Source organism: Strongyloides ratti (genome assembly GCF_001040885.1).
Source record: "Strongyloides ratti genome assembly S_ratti_ED321, chromosome : 2".
NCBI classification, from domain to species: domain Eukaryota; kingdom Metazoa; phylum Nematoda; class Chromadorea; order Rhabditida; family Strongyloididae; genus Strongyloides; species Strongyloides ratti.
The window spans coordinates 15,060,502-15,079,728 of record NC_037308.1 but is presented as its reverse complement, the minus strand read 5'-3'; the positions used below and the strand labels follow the sequence as shown (position 1 = coordinate 15,079,728).

Genomic DNA, 19,227 nt, shown 5'->3' with positions numbered 1-19,227 from the left:
CTTTTAATTTTTAATTAGTTTCATTTTTTTATATATATATAATGTTATACGAATTAATTATGCATTTTATTTAAAAATTTACAAGAAAAATTAATTTTTTTTATATATTGAATAAAAGATAACGAGGAATATCGTTATAATTTCTGCATTTAAAATTTTATCTATCATTCTTTTTTATAACATAAAATATAAATTTTAAGTATTCATCATAGTTAATATAACTATTATCATTATTTTTTAATCAATTTAACTAACTTTTTATGTTATATTTTTATTTGATTTCCTAACTTTACTATTAACAAAAAATATTATCAACATACTTAAAAATAATATATTTTAAAAAAATATAATGAGATGTTGGAATAACATAATATAAGACAATTGTTATTCTTTTATTAAAAAATTGCATGGTCAAAAACAAACTCATTTCAATTTTATGCATACGGTTGATAAGCCAAAGTTGCAAAATTGTGTAAACAAATAGAAAAAAAAAATATTTTCATAAAATTTATTTAACTATACCACTTATCTTATTTTTCTATATATTTTTTTTTTGTTTTAATTAACATTTAAAAAAAAAAAACATACTTCTTTAACAAAACCATCATATAAAGCATTTTATATTCTTTTATTATAGAAAACGTAAAATGGAAAATGCAAAAAATATGGAAACTGTCTTTAGACAAAATCATTTATTATCAATAATATTAAATGATTTACAAGAAACAAAAAATATGGATTCACTAGCATTAACTTCAACATTTTTTTATAAACTTATTAATAGAATAGAAAAACGAAAAAAAGTTTATGATGAAGATTGTTTATATAGAATACATATTTTTAATAAAAATGGTAAAGAATATTTTTTAGTTTGTAATTACAATCGACATCTTCCATTAAGATTTTATAATTTTGATGAAGAAATTATATATCTACAACAATTACCAAAAGATTTTTTAAGATATGATAATGAAGTTATTATTATTATTGATGATCAATTAGATAATATTTCTGAGGAAGATGTTGAAAAATTTGTTACAAAACTTTCTAAGTTTATTGATAACTTATTTAATTTATTTATCAATGCTAATATGTTAACATTTGCATTATCAATGCCAGGAGTACGATCATTTGTAATTGGAAGAATAATTAATCAATTAAAAAGTAATAAGATAGAAAAAATTAAATTGATTGGTGAGGATATATTTCAAAAATTTGATGATCGAAAAAGTTTATTATTTGATGATATTTTTTGTAATTTACCCAATATGAAAGAACTTAAAATAAGTGGATATATTTTTAATAGAAATAAAAAAAATTGGAATGATAACAAAAATTTACTTAATAATATTTTTAAAAGTTTATCAAATAAAAATAATTGTTTATTAAATTTTGAAAATATTGAATGTAATACTGGAAATGAATTTTTCAAAAGACTTTTAAAATTAGCAAAAAAATATAATATACAATATAATGCAAGTAAACTTTTTTATTTTCCATATAAAAATATACTAGCAAGTATTATTCCTCCAAAAATGGCACAAATTTCTAAAGTTCATTTATTAAATGGGGTCAAGTTATATATTAATAATCTATCAAACTTATATAATTATATAACAAATCTATCAGAATATTGGAATATTAAGTCAATAGAATTAATAATATCATATAACTTTATACAAAGATTATTATTAATTCCTATTAAAAAAATGAAAAAATTATTAATGAAAAATATTTGTACAAAAAAAACATTAATACATTTAAAATATTTAACAACATTTTGTATTGTTTTTGAGGATAAACAAAAAGAAAATTTATTATTTAATCATGGTGATTATTATAAAATTATAAAAATAGAAATATTTAAAAATATTTTACTTATTCTTCCAAAAAATATAACAAAATTAAGAATTTACAATTTTGATGAAATAAATTCATCATTTACAGAATTTTTAAATTTTCAATTACCAAATATAAAATTATTAATGATAGCATATACAAAGATCAACGATGATAAATGTATATTCAATTTAAAAAACATTAATTTTTTATTTATTGAAGGTTATCAAATAGTATCATTACCATCAACAATTAAATTTTTTCTTATGACAATGACTATCCCAGCAAACAAATTTTATAAAAAATTAAATATATTTTCAAAATTAAATCAAGATGATGTTGAAAAATTATATCAAATATATAATCGTCAATTTTTATATTCAACTTTTGCTATTAACAACAAGTACGCCTACTTTTTTAAAAATAATTCTGATTGGAATCAATATATAAAATGTATTCAATATTTTCTAGAATATACAGGAACCCTTGTACTTCATACAGTTAGTAATTTTTAAAAAAAAAAAAAGAAATATTTAAATTTAAAAATTATCTTTTTTTTTATTAAAATTATTTTTAATTTTTGTATAATTATTATTTGATATTTTTATTTATAATAGTTAAACAAATGTCTCTATTTTTTTTTTAAGTATTTTTATTTAATTTACTTTTAATCTGTCTAACAATTAAAACAATATAATATTGTTTAAAAGCATCATCTTTTAAATTTATATAAACTATAAGTTTAATAACTAGAACACAATTAGGTTAGGCTAATTGTGTGCAAGGGACCTTACAAAATACTTGTACTATATAAAGCCAACTATTTTTGCGTACACTTTCATTTAACCTAATTTTACTTATCCGCATTTTATGTATTATTCTTATTTATTATTATTATTATTATTATATTAAGTTATGATGGTTTCTCTTGCTAATAATGATACAAAAAATATTATTATAAATGATAATTTTGATCCTACAAATATTTCTAATTCTATTTATAATTTACTTAATAAAACACCAATAAAATCTGATGATAATACTGATGAAATAACTGATACTGATAAGAAAAAGAAAACATTAGGAGATTTATATACTAAATTAAATGATGACATATCAGTTGATGAAACATGTTCAACTAATAGTGTAGATACAATGGAACATCATGATCAATGTGATAGTGAAAGTCCTATAGACAAAGGAAATAATGACGATTCACAAAATGCAGCATCATGTAATAGACCAGCTGGAAGAAAAAAGACTCATGCTGTTTGGAATTTTTTTAAAGACCTTAAAGATGTAGATCCTGAAGCGAATGGCGCTATGTGTTTACATTGTGATTGGAAAGGAATAGAAAAAGGACCAAATAATTTAAAGATTCATTTAAAAAAATCTCATACAGAGGATGGTATTTATTCACAGTATTGTGATGCTGTTGCTAAAACACCAACACAACCATATTCTAAAAGAAAAAGAAATACAGATATTGGAGATAGTAATGGAAAAAATCCAAAAGTAGCAAAGACAAATAATATTGACTCATTAAATTTCTTAAGCCTTTTTGATTCTATTACAGGTAATCCAAATGGAGAAGATGAACAAGAAAATGAAACATCATTAAAAATGCCTTTATTTGATAATCTTCAAAAAGCATTTAATTTAGATGCATTAACAGGTATGGTAAAAGTTGAAAAAAAACAAACAGTTGATAGTTCTTCAGTTGGAGAATCACAAAATTTAAATCCACTTTGGTTGGCGGCATCCATCAATCAACAAACATTACTTAATAACATTATAAATATAAAAAAAGATGGAGTTGGGTCTTGTCAGGGGCAATCAGATGACAATTACCTTTCAATATTCCCGATTTTAGCAAAAGATCTTAATTTAATGATGACATATATATACAATAATTATCATGAATTTACTTTTTCCTCAAAAAGTTTAAATAGATCATCTGATGGAATTAATAAGACAATTAAAGTAAAAGATATAAATAATGAATTAAAAATGTATTTGACAGAAGACGGTATACTTCAAGAAATTGGTACATTTGAGAAGGTTGATAAAAATCAGTTAATGTGGGCAGTACGCGTAAAGATGCAGGCGATACTTTTTAATTGATATGTTTATCATAATAACCTTCCGGTTTTCTTTTGTTTTTTTTATCATTTTTAAATGATATATTTTTTTTCCTTTTTTATATATATATATCATTTGTTTTATTTTATTATATAATAAAAACCATTTTTGATAATTTTTAATTGAAGACATAAATTTTATAAATGTCAAAAGTTTGAAAAAAGTTTTTTTCTTATAATTTAAATAATGGAAATTTTATTGGTAAAAAAAAATATTTAATATAATAGGTATAAATAATGTTGGAAAAAAAAATATTTTTGAATTAGAGTTGCAAAAATTATTGTCGTTACAAAAACAAATTGTTTCATTATTATAACTTTCAGCCATAAAACAACTATTTATCTAAAAAAAAATAATTATATTTATTTATTTTTAATTCATACAATATATTCTCCATATATTTTGCCAATATCTTTTTGAAATTTAGAGAAACAACCTTTCCAGATGGCAGTGTCAGATTCATCAATTTGAATTGTATATTTTATACAAATATCATTAAAATAGCAATTTACATCTGCTTCTGGTGAATCTGTCAAATTAAAATATTTTTCAATTTTATTCATTTTATTAATATAACTATAACACTTTATTGGATCAAATGCTTCTAAAACATTTTTATTATCTGATATTAATGTCGTTTTTCTAAAAAAATTTGAAATCTGTAAATTTTTTTTCAAGTCAAATATTATAATTAATTTATTATCCTTCACATTTGTGTTATTAGAAATAGATTGATGAAATAAAAGAAATATGGTAAAAAATAATATCATTTAATTTTAGAATACTATTGAGTTACAACTACTGATGATAATAATATATATACTTTTTTTTTTATCTAACTTTTCAATTTTTTTTATTACCTTAATAAAAATTATTGTGTTTTATACCTTTAATAATAATAAAGTTTTACAACATATGTAAAAAATGACTCAGTTGTTTGATTTTAAAATATTAAGTCTTAAAAATAATAATATTTAAACAATATAATATTAAACGTTATGAATATTAAAAAAAGTTTTACCAATAAATTTAAAAACAATTTATACCAATACATATTTTTGTGTACAATTTGATCATAATATTATTTATACAAAAAAAGTGAGTAATTTATACAATTTATACTTTTGTAAAAATAAATTGTCATACTTATTTTATGTTACACAAATATTTTTTAATATATATATTAAAGATTATTTTTATGTAAAAATTTATCAAATACTACAATTATTTTAAAATATATAATAAAAAGAATGATTAAAAATTTCAAAAAAAAATTAAAATTTTATTAAATTATACATTGTAAAAGTTTAAATGTAAAATATTTTGTTTATTGTAATTTTCAACTGAAAAAAACTGTTTTTAATAATTGAATAATTTCCACTATTTTGAATTAAATTTAACATAAAATTTGAAGAAAATTTTTTGTTACGTCACATACTTTCCTTGTTTTTTTTATAAAATTTTTATCAAATAAAATAGATTAAAATGTATTTAAAAAATTGATCAATCAACACAAACATACATTAAATTTTTTAAAAACAAGAAATAACAACTTAAAAAGTATTTGTATTAAATTATAATTTAATGTTTTTGTAATAAAGTACATTTTAATATATAGAAATATTTGTATTAAAATGTTCTTTGTTAATTGTTTTTAATTTTATTGTATACTTTATATATAATTTTATTTTAATTAAAACATAAAAATTATAAAATATCTTTTTTTTTCAAAAATGTTAAATATTACAAAATATTATTTAACATTAATAAAACTTAGTTATATATTTCTTATCAAATAAAAAATTTTTGATCATTGAACAAAAAATTTTTAGTAGTACATTTTTACAACTTAATGTTTAATAAAAATCATTAAATTATTAATAAATAAGATCTAATTACTATGTAAATTTAAAAAGTAATTGAACCGTTGCCAGTTTCATAGTGTAGTAGTTTATTATTATTAACAAAAAGTTTTGTATTCATTTTTATGAACATAAAATTAATGATATACAATAATATCTATTATTAAATTCCAAAATAAAAGAAATGTAATATATCTAACTAAAGAAATATAGAATTTATACATCAAAAATATATCCAAATAGATTATTATTATACTTGTCAACTATATAAACATTACATCTTAAATTGTTTATTTATATATATTTCATAATTAATTAAAATATATAAAGTTTTTTATTGTCAAGATAAATAATTACTATTGCAAAAACATTAATATTAAAATTATACTTAAAAAAAATAAATCAAGCAATTTTAAAAATTATATTAAAACATTTTAAGTCAAATATTTACAATGATTAGTTTTTATTAACAATTATTTAATAAAGCTTATCAAAAGTAAAAGAAAAAACTTTTAATATTAACAAGGTAAATAATTTATAAATAATTTTTAAATGATATCTCTAAAAATTACAATCTCTAACATTATTTTATTTACACATTGTTTGAATATGTATATTACCATTTAACTTTTATCTGTTAAATTTTTGATAAAAAAAATTAGAACATTATTAATACTAAATAAACTAAAAAGGTAAACTTTATTTACATGTAAATATTTTTTTATTTAAAAAAAATTATACTATTCATGAGATTGCGGTGACTTGTATCTGAAAAAAAACTCAAAAAAAATTTTTTCGTTTCTACTATTTATATTTTATATGATAAAAAATTATATATAACATACTTAATTTCTAGAAATATTTATAATGTAAATAATATAAGAATGAAAAATTTTATTAAAAGAAAACTTAGAAATTTAAAATAACAGAGAAATTCCTAGGTTTATATTTAGACTACTTATTAAACTTCTTTTATAATAATTGCTTTTTGTAAAAACTTTTTCATTAAATTAAATTATTAAAATAAATGCTATTTTATATTTTAAATCTATACCAAATATATTTGATATATTACTTTTATATCAGACTTTTTGTTCATTAAATGCAAATATTTTTAATAATTTAAAGAAAAAAAAAAGGATAGAAAATGAAGATTTTTTATTAAAAAACAAGTTTTTAAAAATAAAACATCAATAATACAAAATTTTAAATATTAAAGATATAATTAATTATTATTAAATTATTATTAAATTATTAAAAGATAAGAATTCTCATACTTTAATTAACCGTTAAAAGCTAAAGTTGACAGTGCCATAATCTTTCTTAACGTTAGAAGAATATTGACCTCGTACATTACCTGGTGGGTAATATTTACAAACAATACAATATTTTGAATCTTTGTTTGCGATGCCACATCCAAGAGATTGCGAACTCCTCCATACCATCTGTGAAAAGTCACCTGTTTCGTTTTCGTTATTATCATCAGGAGATTCATATTTATATTTATTTCCTTCTTCATACCAATTCTTGACTACACTGTTAATTTGACTTTTATCAAGACAAGCACGACTTTCCCCATTTTCTTTGGGAATAGATGAATCATTTATATCTCCAGAATCAATAAGCTTATTAGCAGTATTTTGAGCATTTTTCCTAAGATTTTCGTCTTCTTTTAAAACTGGTACCTGATGTTCTTCTCTTTTTTGATTAATCTTTTCAAGAATCTTAAAAAATTATTAATATTTTACAAGATACTTACACCTTGTTTTAGAGTTTTCAGATCAATTGGCCAACCAGTACTGTCTTTAACAGAGTCAGGTTCCTCTTTTTTAAATGACGTATAACTACCACTTCCATAAGCATCATACATTTGCTGTTCATCAGAGTAAAATCCTCCATTATTACATTGCCATCCACTTTCTCCGTTTTTATGTGCCCACTCACATTTAAAAGGATTTGTATCAGCATTAGCAAGGGCAGATTTTAATAAAAAAGGTGTGAAATTAATTAAAGTAAGAGTAAGTAAAAATTTCATTTTAATATTAGATATAAAATATATTCATGTAATCATCTTATATATTATTTTTTATTTGTAAAAAGTTTAAATTTTATTAAAATAATCTATTTGCTTTGTAATATATTTATAAAATATCATCGGAAAATTGAATATTTATATTGCCTAAAAAAGAAGTTCAAACTTTTTTTTTATAAATTAAAATTACACGTTTTTAAATTGGATCATCTGTATAATATGGATTCTTTTTTAAATTCATCTTTTTATATCAAATTTAAAAGAAATAACTATTATAAGAAATATTTTTTTTAAATATATTTTTAATTGTTACATAAAAATGAACCAAAAAATAAGTCAAATGTATTCAAAACTTCTATGAACAATAAAATTTATATAAATTTATTATTGTCTTATTATATATCTGTTTGTTCAATAAAAAATGCAGATTTTTAAATATCAATTGCTTTGTTTAATTTTTTTAAAATAACTATTTTTTTAAAAAAGTTTTGTAATTTGTTAGATTCTTTTGAATCTCCTATACACAATGACTTAAAAAATGTTTATTTGTTTATTTTTTTTATCATATTCTAAATGTAATTTCCTAACATTTTATTTTAAAAGGTCAAAAAAAAAATAATTGCAGCAGTTTTAGCAAAATTTTGGATCTTATTTTGGAGTTAATTTTTTAGTAGTTTTATTGTAAAAAAAACTTAAAAAATTCGGATTGAGAAATAATAATCTTGAGAATGCACATAGTGGAAAACAATTTTAATTCTTAGTAACAGTGTTTTGAAACATGATTTTGAAGCAAATTAGACGTCAAAAAACTTAGATAAAAAATTATAGAAAAGGTTAAGCTAAAAACAAATGTTATCTTTTTGAAGTCTATTTTTTTCAAATTAAAAAGTTAAAAATAACTTATTTTTAAAATGAAACATAATCTTTTATATTAATTGGATTCTATACAACAATAAAATCTTTTTGAAGCAATTGTTTTATAAAAAAAATGTTTTATAATTGTATATTAGAGTGATTTTTTTAGTAAAAAAAAACAAATTCTTTTTCACAACAATTTTTGCTTGCATATTTGAAAATTACGCTTAAGAAACTGAGCGTAATTTATATATGAAGCTTTATTCTTATTAATTTTATTTTCTAGATCTTTTCCAACTTGTTACATTTTTTTAAGGTCTATAAAATCTCTTGTGAAATATTTTATTATTTCCAGAAACTGAAAATTTTATTTAAAAAAAAACAAAAAAAAACGTTTTACTTTTAGAACATTTTGGAAAATCTAATGAATTTAATTTTAAAATAATTAATTTTGTGTTGAACTATGAACATTTTAAAATTTATTTTAAATACTGCATTTTATGAGGGACAACTTAATATTGTAGTAATTATTATATTTTTTTTTGTTATATATTATTAATAAAATATACTATTTAATAAAATTCATTTAAATTTTACAAAAAAAAAATGTTATAAAGTAGTGTATATTATTATAAAAAAAAGTGATAAAATATATGTAAATATATTTTTTTTATAAATAATTTTATTCAGAAAATGTAAAGTACAAAATAATTACACATATTAAAATGGCTAATTTTATGCAAATATTTTAAGCACATATATGTCTAATTAAATATTAAAAAATTTGCAAACAAAAAATAAATATTTAGTAATGAAAAATTACAGCTAAATAAAACCAATAATTAATTATAGTAAGTATTCAAGGCTTTATTTTTCTTCTAACAGTTATATTGCTTTGCAATAGTAGTACTTAAAAAATAATTTAATGAATTAAATTATTTATAAATCTTCAACTTTTCCAACCAATTTTTTAAATACAATAGTAATAGCTAAAATATATTATTATAAGCTATATTAAACATGTACTTATAATTTTTTGCAAAATTGTTTTTTTATATAATAATTATAATACCTAATAATATTTTATAATAAACGAAAATTTTAAAATTAACTTGAAAATTATATTTTAACAAATATTGCTTTTTTTTTTAAGATATATAAATATTTTTTCAAAAATCATTAGTCAAAATTGATGTATTTAAAAATAAAATTTTCTATTCAAATAACAATTAATTAAAATATTTCTAAAACTAGATATTAAAATATTTATAATTTATATTATAATAAAAAATAACGAGTTAATTTTATTAGTAGTTAAAATTTCAAAATAAAGTGCTTATCAAAATGAAACTAAAAAATATGAAAGCACTAAAGATGTCAAACTTTTTGAAACGAACATACGAAAAAAAAAATGTAAAGAAAGTTACAAAATATTATCTGGTTATTTCTTTAAAAAAAATTAACGTAATGATAACAAAACACGTGTAAAATTCTTGAAAACTGCAAAAAATTTATACAACATAAATTTTTATATTAATAATAAGAAGTTTAGCGGATGTTTGACAAAAAGGAAATAAATTTAAAAATGAAATCAAATACTATTGAAGAATATTTAAATAACGATTGTAGAAATCTGCATCATTATTAATTAGAAAAAAATTTTGATTATTTTTTTTTGCAATTTTTAAAGTATAATTACTTTTAGTAGTTCTCAGTATTATTTGGTGATTAAATTGTTTTGGTTAAAAAAAACCAAGTTTTTTAATTAAAGGTAATTAATTATTTATTTTTTTTAGTGTAATTTTACTTATATAAAGCAAGAAGACAAAAAAAAAATTATTTTTACTGTAAGGTAATTATGATAAATTTATTTTGTAACCCTTTTAGTAACGCAAAAAAATGAGAGCCGTAATTTGTGATCAAAAATTAAAACTTAAATAAAAAATTCATGTTTCACTAAATTTTTTTTTATTTATACCCTTTTAGAATTTATTAAAATTTGATGTTTTTTTGTTCAATACAATGATTAAATGTCCTTTTTGTTTTCACAACGTTCATAAAAAATGAATGGAAATTGCATATAAAACGATCACACTTCAGAAATGAAAATATTTTTATTGGAAAATGTTTAATGAATAGTCGTTTAAATAAAGATACAAAAAACAGAAATATTTTTTTTGTTTTACTTTTTTTTTGTTAGCTTTTTAAATGAATTTCAAATAATAATGTTCTCTCTCAGATTAACAGATAACAATAATCAAAAAAATTTAAAAAAATAGATATTTATTTTAATACTAGATCAATTTTAATCAGTGAAAACTTATAAAAAAAATTAGTTTTAGAAAAAATGTTCTCAAAAAAGAACCTACTTTTTATTAATTTAATTTTCAATTAATACAATCAATTATTATTATTATTTGTAATTCTTATTTTGTTGCTTAGTTAATGTTATTTGAAATTATTAATTTTATTATCAAAATAGAAGAAAAGAAAAAATAATAAGTTTGACCGACACCATAAGAATGGTGAAATATAAGGTACTATTTTGCTTTGAAAAATTATTAAAATATAGAAAAATCAAAAATATATATATACAGAAAAATACAAGAGATGGAAATTTCAGAATCTTTTTTTATATATATTAATTATATAAAGACTTTGCTTCTTATACATCAAGTCCATGGAATTCTTTATATATACAATAATAAAACTTTTTTAAAGATTATAAAATATATAAAAAAATAATATTTTTATTATTTCAACTTTATATAATTTTTGTTATTCATTGAATAAAAATATTTTTAATGATTGAAGCAAAAGAGAAATGAAAAAAGACTTAAGATTTTTATTAAAAAACAAGTTTACAAAAATGAAACATTAAAAATACATACTTTTAAAAATTAAAGATATAATAAATTATAATATAATGTTAAAAAATAAACATTTTATATTTTAGTTGTTTTTAAAGTCAACAGTGACAGTATCATGATCTTTTCTTACATTTTTTGAATACTGACCTTTTATATTACCTGGTGGAGAATATTTACAAACAATACAATATGTTGAATTTTTGTTTGCAATACCACATCCAAGAGATTTCGATTCCCCCCAAACCATTTGTGAAAAATCACCTGTTTTATTTTCATTATTACTATCAGGAGATTCATAGTTATATGTTTTTCTTTGATCATACCAATTCTTAACTACATTGATAATTTCTTTTCTATCAAGACAAGCACGGCTTTCCCCATTTTGTTTGGGAACAGATGAATCATTTACATCTCCAGATTGAGCAAGTCTATTAGCTATTCCTTGAGCCTCATTTTTAAGTTTATTGTCTTCTGTTAAAACCGCTGCCTTATGTATTTTCCTATTATGATTAATATCTTCAAGAATCTTAAAAAGAATTATAAATATTTTACAAGATACTTACGCGTTGTTTTATATCTTTTAAATCAATTAACCAACCAACATGGTCTTTGACATAGTCATGTTCCACTTTCTTTAATGACGTATAACTACCATTTCCATAAGCAACATACATTTTTATATCATCATCGTAAAATCCTCCATCATTACATTTCCATCCACTTTCTCCGTTTTCATGTACCCATTCACATGTAAAAAGCTTATCATCATCAGCAAAAGTAGATTTAAATAGTAAAAGTGTAAAATAAATTGAAATAAGAGTAAGTAAAAATTTCATTTTAAAATTAGATATGAAATATATTTATTTAATTATCTTATATATTATTTTTTATTTGTAAAAAATTTAAAAATTTACTCTGTAAACTTTGTATACAATAATATCAGATAGTTGCATGTTTATATTGTTTGACAAAGAAGTCCAACCGTTATTTCTACAAATAAAAATTACACTTAATGTAGTTTAATCATCTGTATAATATGAACTTTTTAATAATCAAACGTTTATTTTACCATTTTACATTAATTTTAAAACAAAAGTTATGTTAAATTTTAAAGAATAACTATTATTACAAATGTTTTTTTTTCTAAAAATATATTTTTATGATTACATAAAAGTGCATTAGAAAAATAAGTCAAATAATTTCAAGACTTTTAAGAATAACTATATGCTTATATTTTCTATATTACCTTTATTCATATTACAGTGATTATTCTTTTTTTTTATATTGTTAATTATATATATTATTTAATCAAATATATTAAAAGTTTATAAAAAAAAAAATTCTGGAAAATTAATGTGTATTATTTTAAAAAGAAAAAAGTTATATAATTTATATATATATTTTTTTCTAAGTAAAAAATATAACTATACTAACTTTAATTTAAAATATTATTAAAAAAGATGTTTTAATGTAATATTTTACAAAATCAATTGATTAGAAAGATTTTTTATTTATTACAATTAGTTTAATATTATTAATAAAATTGATTAAATAAAATAATAAACAATATAATAAAAATATATAACTTTGGTATTAATAATAAATGGTTGCCACTGTTCATATTACATAAATCATAAGAACATACACAAAAAGTATAAGAATATGAAAAACCATTAATTTCCACATATTTATTTTTACAACCAATTGTTATCTGATAAAAAAAAAGTATTAATTAATTTTTTTAAAGTTTAATACATACATAGTTATTTGGATTGTAAGTAACGTTAATAAATTTACTGTAATCAGAAGCACAACCTAACCAAACCATTTTTTGATAATTTATTGTTGAGTTTGCATGAATACATTTATCACCTTTTTCATCACACTGTACTACTTCAAGTTTTTTATCTTTATAATTTTCATATCCATGTAAATAAGAATAACATTTTAAATTCTTATTTACTTTTAAATTAGTTGTTTCTAAAGAATTTTTAACTTTAATTATAAAATTTTTAAAGTTACCAATTAAATTTTTAATATTATTAATACTTTTATTATTAGTTAAAATATTTGTAATATTTCCATTACAAATATATACAAAAGATAACATTAGATATAAACATAATATTATCATAATTCAATAATTATTTATTTAACTACAAAAAATAGAAGTTTTTATAAATTATTTTAATAATTTAATATATTATCATTAGAAAACTTATATGACTAATATTTTATCAGAGTTTAGATAACGTTTAAAATCTAGATAACAAAAATAACTTTATCATATTAATAGATTATGTATTATTAACATACTATTAAATGGCAATATCTTTTTTTTTAAAATAAACATTTCTTATTGAGTTTTTTTGTTATATTTTAAATTAATAAGAAAAAAAAGTAATATTTCATAATTTTTATAAGATAAATTATTTTGTATTAAGTAAAAATATTTTATTGGAAAAGCTTTATATAATGGAAACTATAAAATTAATGTATTCACATAAATATCTAAAATAATTTAAGAGGTTATTTAACTCATTCTAATTAATTATTATAAAAGTTTTTGAAATTTATGTTTAACTAAGATATTTATAATGCAATAAATTATAAAGTTTTCTAAAAATAATATTATTAAAATGTTACTAAATACGTCATACCACTATTATAAATTTTTATAATTGAAAACTTCCTTGTTATATCTGATTTTATAATTATTTTTTGTTATCATGTTTATTCTACTTGTGAGAAACATCATACTTGGTAATTTATGTTCCGAGGTAAATTTTACACTCAATTTGGGAAAAATTAGTTGTTTTTTTTTTATCTAAAAAATAGTATTTGTTAGACAATAACTTAGAAATGCTTTTAAAATTACTTAATATTACAATAATAATATAATATTTAGTGATTTTAATATTGAAATATAAATAATATTATAGATAATTATTTAAAAAATAGTTATTTTTATACTAATCATAATAAAAAGAAAAGATTGATAATATTTTTATAAATGATTTCTTAATATAATCTTGATTAAAATTTTATACATTTAAATATATTTTCTTTACACTCATTTTTTATTTTTTATATCAAAATAAATATATTCTCTTTAAATAGTTAATCATTATTCAATCAGATTTCATTCTAAAGATAAATTATGTATAAACGATATAAAAACAATCATAAAAAACTTTTTAAAACTTATTAAAAAAACCAATATATGCATAGTTTAATATAATATTTATTTTAAAATTTTATTTAATAACGTTATAATCCAAACAATTTTTGATTATTGTACCTAATATTTAAAAATATTTTTTAATATATATCGATTTTTTTTATCATTTTATTAACTATAAAAATATAAAGCAAAATAAAATATTTATTTATTCATTTTTTAATATTGTTAGTTATAATAATTCAAACAAAATTAAAAAGAAATTTTAATAGAAATATAAACGATATTATAAAAAGAGAAATTTTTTGTGTATATGTTGAAATTCCATTGTCAAGATAATATCTTTCTGTGTTACAAAAATTAGTTGTACAAGCACATACTGTACTTAAAACTGATTGTCCATTAATCATAACAATATTATTATGGCAACCATCTTCCTATAAATATATTTATTTAAAAATTTTAAATAATAAATAACTTACAACATAGTATGACCATGGATCGTATCCTTCAGAAATTAATACTGCTGCTGAACATCCTAAAAATAAATATTTTGATGGACCAATATTGGCAACAATAGATATACATTTATCAAGACTGTTAAAATTACACGTTACACTATCATATTGTCCATTATTCCAATCGCCATTGTTGGTTGAATAACTATAACATACAGGTGAATTAAATGAATTAGAATACATAGCTTTCATTCCATTATGATAATATCCTTTTTTTGGTAATTTTGAAATAAAATTTGTATGATTTGCTAACAATTTAGAAATATTATTTGGTATTTTAGAATCATAAACATCACCATGAATATAAAAAATTAATAAAAATATAGTTATAAAATAGAAAAGATTCATCTATTTTTTTAAATAATTTTAAAAATAAATCTTATTTACAATTCATTGGCTTTTATATAATCCACATTTTTTAATCAATTCAAATATTTATAAATCAGCAATCTAAAACTTTTAAATTAAAAAAGAACACGATTAAAAATATTTATCAAACCATAAAAATCATTTAAATATGACTAAACATAAATAGTAATTTGTAATGACACATGAAAAATTTTGAGTCATATCTTTTGTTAATAATATCATTTACATATTTCATTAAAGAAGTTAATGGTACCACAATTATTCTATTATGTTATTATTTATCAAACTGATTAAAGATATTATTTCCTTACAAAATTAAAAATTTTTTTTTATATAAATATATATTTCAATGACTAATAAGGTAAATTTATAAAATTTAGTATTATGATTTATTTTATATTTATAAAAATATATTGTAAAATAATAATTTTGTAGTTGTAGATGTACTTTTAATTCAGATAAAACAAATAAACAATTTTATTTAAATTTTATTTTTTTTTATTTAAACAAAAGTATACAATATAATGTAATAATAAAATGTGGAAAAAAAAAATTTTATAAATGATTTAAAAATAATTCAATTTTACGTCATTAAATAGCAATAGAATTATTTCATTGTTCCTAACAAAACAATTTTTTCTCAAATAACATGAACTACAGGTGAGTGCATTTCATTAGTATAAAATATCAAATATAAACTGTAAAAACAATTAAAGTTTTGTTTATTTAAAATTATAAATAAAATAACATAATTAATATAAAGTTTTGTAAATATTATTCATTTATATAAAAATGTTTTTTTTATAAATGTACTATAAATAATAGATAATTAATCTATTATTTTCCTTTAATTATAAAAAAATACTTTTAGAATAATATAAAAATAATTATTTTTATTATTATATTATATTAATTTCATTTTTTCTTATTTGATGCAAAAAATTTTTTACATTTTTTGTTCAATTTACAATATAATTCTTCTCTTATGTTGTATTGGATTACATATTCTTAAACCAATTAAACTTACATTTCATTTCAATGTTAAAATAATTTTTTATTGTTTTGAAATTGCATGTTTTATAACAGTGATTTCTTCAACAATTTTATCAATCAGTTTATGTATTACAAATGAAGAAACTTATATCAATAATATTTTTAATTGGTTAATTACTTTTGGAAATAAATTAAATAGATTATCTATATTTTGTATTGCTTTTGAAAGACTTATTGGTACATGTGTTATAAAACGTTATGAAAATATATATTTTAAATGTTTTGGGATCATAATTGTTTTTTTAACCTTTTTTTTAAATTTTATATGGAGTGTTTGTGGAATTATTGGTAAATATTATAGTAATATATTTTTTTAAATAAAAATTTTTTTTTTTATTTTAGAAATAATTAGTTTTGAATTTAATATGTTATTACATCAAATTTTCTCAACTTTTTCAATAGTAATACTAATTTTTACATTAACAGTAAATAAATTTCTCCGTAAAAAATTGATGACGATTAATTTATCTAAGAAATGTCAAATAAATGAAAATGTTGAAATTTCACAAATAATTTTACCATTCTCAATTTTTGCTTTATGTATTCAAATTATATCATATATATTAACAAAAATTTTATTAGAATATATTTATACAAATTATACCCAAAAAGAGTATGAATTTATTTTTCAAACAGTAAGTTTTTAAATAAAAAAAATTTAATATTTTTTTTAATAGATATACAATTTTCAAATATTTTTTTATTTTCTTTATTTTGCTCTTATAAAAATTTTAAATAATATTGTTAAAAAATTTTATCAATTAAAGAATACCAAACATGTTGCAGACATTCAAAATAAAAAAGTAATTGAAAGAGATACATATTTTGAGTCATACAAGAAAGCATGGAATTAATAACGATAATTTAAATAATAAAATTATTATCATTTATCATTTAAAATAAAAACAATTAATCAAGTGAAAATTAAATAATGTTTATTTTTAGTTTCTAAAATAAAATTTTTTTTAGTTTCACAAATGGAACTGGATAAAAAAAAAGTGTTACTGTTGATTTTAACAATTATCTTTTTAATAACTAGTTTTAATTTACATAAAGCAAGTTTAAAACCAAATTAAAAGGGATAGCTATTTCAATTTATTTTTTTGCTATTTAAAAAGATATTTATTAAATTAATATTACTTAAAAAAGAATATTTTATTTACCTATTTTGAATGACGTTTATGAAAGAAAAACTTCTTAAAATTGTTTTAATATTTTTAATTTCTATTAATGTTATTTATATAATATCTCTTTTTTCAAACAATTCATATTTATTCAATAATAAAAATAGTAGTTTTAATGATAATTGTTCTGATTTTAAAAACAAATACAGTTATTATAAAAATGACGTTCAAATCAATAAATATTATAATACTTTACCTAATATTTTTATGACACTTCGTTGTTTAGAAAATTCTGTCTACAAAAAATTTGAACAAAAGCCAATTATACCAATCAAAATTTATGAAAAATGATAATAAGTTTAACAAAATAATTAAAATATTAATTGTCAATACTTTTTCAAATATTTTTATATAAAAAAAAGATTATAATAAAGTTTTTAATTGTATCTATTAATTATTTATAAATTATTATAATTATTAACAATTTACTTTTAATTTTAATTTTAAAAAAAAATGACAGGATGTTGCTTTTATTAATTTACTGTGATTTATTTTATAATTAATAAATATATATTAACTTTTATAATTACAATTATTTAAAAATTTTTATATCATTTCCATCAATGTTATTATAAAAAATCTTTTAAATACTTCCTTTAAAATTTATAAGAAAAAAAATTTTATATATTATTAATTGCAATAGTTCTTGTTGTTGTTGCTTTTTTAGCATTAAAAATTTGTGTTGTTTCTCCTAAAACAGGAATTCTAAAATCTTTATATATCACGATTCTAAATTCTCTGATAACAAAAAGAGACAATAAAATACAAAATGCCTGCCCAAAATGATAAATAAATATGATAATAACATCAATAAGATAATTTGATTTGTAAGCTTTAATAAAAGAAAAAAGAAATTAAAAAAAAAGATGATAAACATACTGACTAGTTGATAAATAATTAGACAAATTCCAGGAAATTGGCAACCAAAAGGATATAATGATTGAATTGCAATACTTCTAAACAAATTTCTATTTTCAGTTTGATTTTCTCTTGCTGTTATTTTATTTTTTCTATATACAACTAATTTGTAAATGATATAATTTAAAACAAATCCAACTATTGGTATAAAAACAAGTAAAAAAAAATTAAAAATTTGTACTTCAGCAAAATATGGTATATTTGAATAAATTTCAAATGGACATCCAGTTTTAGGAATATAATAAACATTAATTTCTAATAATTGTGGTATAGTTAAATATAAAAGTGCACCAAAACAAACAATAAAAGTTATTAAAATAGTAATAATATTAGTTGATTTTTGTAAAATAACATTATAAAATCTAACAATATTAAAAAATATTGGTGTCATTATAATTATTTGA

The 19,227-nt window shown here is 18.1% G+C and overlaps 7 protein-coding genes across 7 annotated transcripts; 1 reads left to right on the top strand and 6 right to left on the bottom strand.

The window, feature by feature from the left end:
* Positions 1-647: 647 nt before the first annotated feature.
* On the top strand, positions 648-3,963 carry SRAE_2000478700 (Zinc finger, BED-type predicted domain-containing protein; the record flags this gene model as incomplete). Its single annotated transcript, XM_024643711.1, has 3 exons — positions 648-1,479; positions 2,753-3,514; positions 3,560-3,963. 3 exons carry the CDS (start codon positions 648-650, stop codon positions 3,961-3,963), a joined length of 1,998 nt encoding a protein of 665 aa, XP_024509351.1.
* A 213-nt stretch (positions 3,964-4,176) lies between these two features.
* Positions 4,177-4,751, bottom strand: SRAE_2000478610 (Hypothetical protein; the record flags this gene model as incomplete). Its single annotated transcript, XM_024643710.1, has 2 exons — positions 4,177-4,323; positions 4,365-4,751. 2 exons carry the CDS (start codon positions 4,749-4,751, stop codon positions 4,177-4,179), a joined length of 534 nt encoding a protein of 177 aa, XP_024510885.1.
* Positions 4,752-7,132: 2,381 nt separating this feature from the next.
* SRAE_2000478600 (CAP domain-containing protein) lies at positions 7,133-7,878 on the bottom strand (the record flags this gene model as incomplete). Its single annotated transcript, XM_024643709.1, has 2 exons — positions 7,133-7,567; positions 7,603-7,878. 2 exons carry the CDS (start codon positions 7,876-7,878, stop codon positions 7,133-7,135), a joined length of 711 nt encoding a protein of 236 aa, XP_024509350.1.
* Positions 7,879-11,682: 3,804 nt separating this feature from the next.
* SRAE_2000478500 (CAP domain-containing protein) lies at positions 11,683-12,436 on the bottom strand (the record flags this gene model as incomplete). Its single annotated transcript, XM_024643708.1, has 2 exons — positions 11,683-12,126; positions 12,164-12,436. 2 exons carry the CDS (start codon positions 12,434-12,436, stop codon positions 11,683-11,685), a joined length of 717 nt encoding a protein of 238 aa, XP_024509349.1.
* Positions 12,437-12,555: 119 nt separating this feature from the next.
* On the bottom strand, positions 12,556-13,710 carry SRAE_2000478400 (Hypothetical protein; the record flags this gene model as incomplete). The annotated part of the gene is made up of 4 exons (XM_024643706.1): positions 12,556-12,590; positions 13,215-13,311; positions 13,360-13,580; positions 13,623-13,710. 4 exons carry the CDS (start codon positions 13,708-13,710, stop codon positions 12,556-12,558), a joined length of 441 nt encoding a protein of 146 aa, XP_024509348.1.
* Positions 13,711-15,023: 1,313 nt separating this feature from the next.
* SRAE_2000478300 (Hypothetical protein) lies at positions 15,024-15,647 on the bottom strand (the record flags this gene model as incomplete). Its single annotated transcript, XM_024643705.1, has 3 exons — positions 15,024-15,218; positions 15,264-15,310; positions 15,368-15,647. The coding sequence occupies 3 exons, from the start codon at positions 15,645-15,647 to the stop codon at positions 15,024-15,026; spliced, it is 522 nt and encodes a 173-aa protein (XP_024509347.1).
* Positions 15,648-18,525: 2,878 nt separating this feature from the next.
* On the bottom strand, positions 18,526-19,214 carry SRAE_2000478200 (Hypothetical protein; the record flags this gene model as incomplete). Its single annotated transcript, XM_024643704.1, has 2 exons — positions 18,526-18,737; positions 18,785-19,214. 2 exons carry the CDS (start codon positions 19,212-19,214, stop codon positions 18,526-18,528), a joined length of 642 nt encoding a protein of 213 aa, XP_024509346.1.
* Positions 19,215-19,227: the final 13 nt, after the last annotated feature.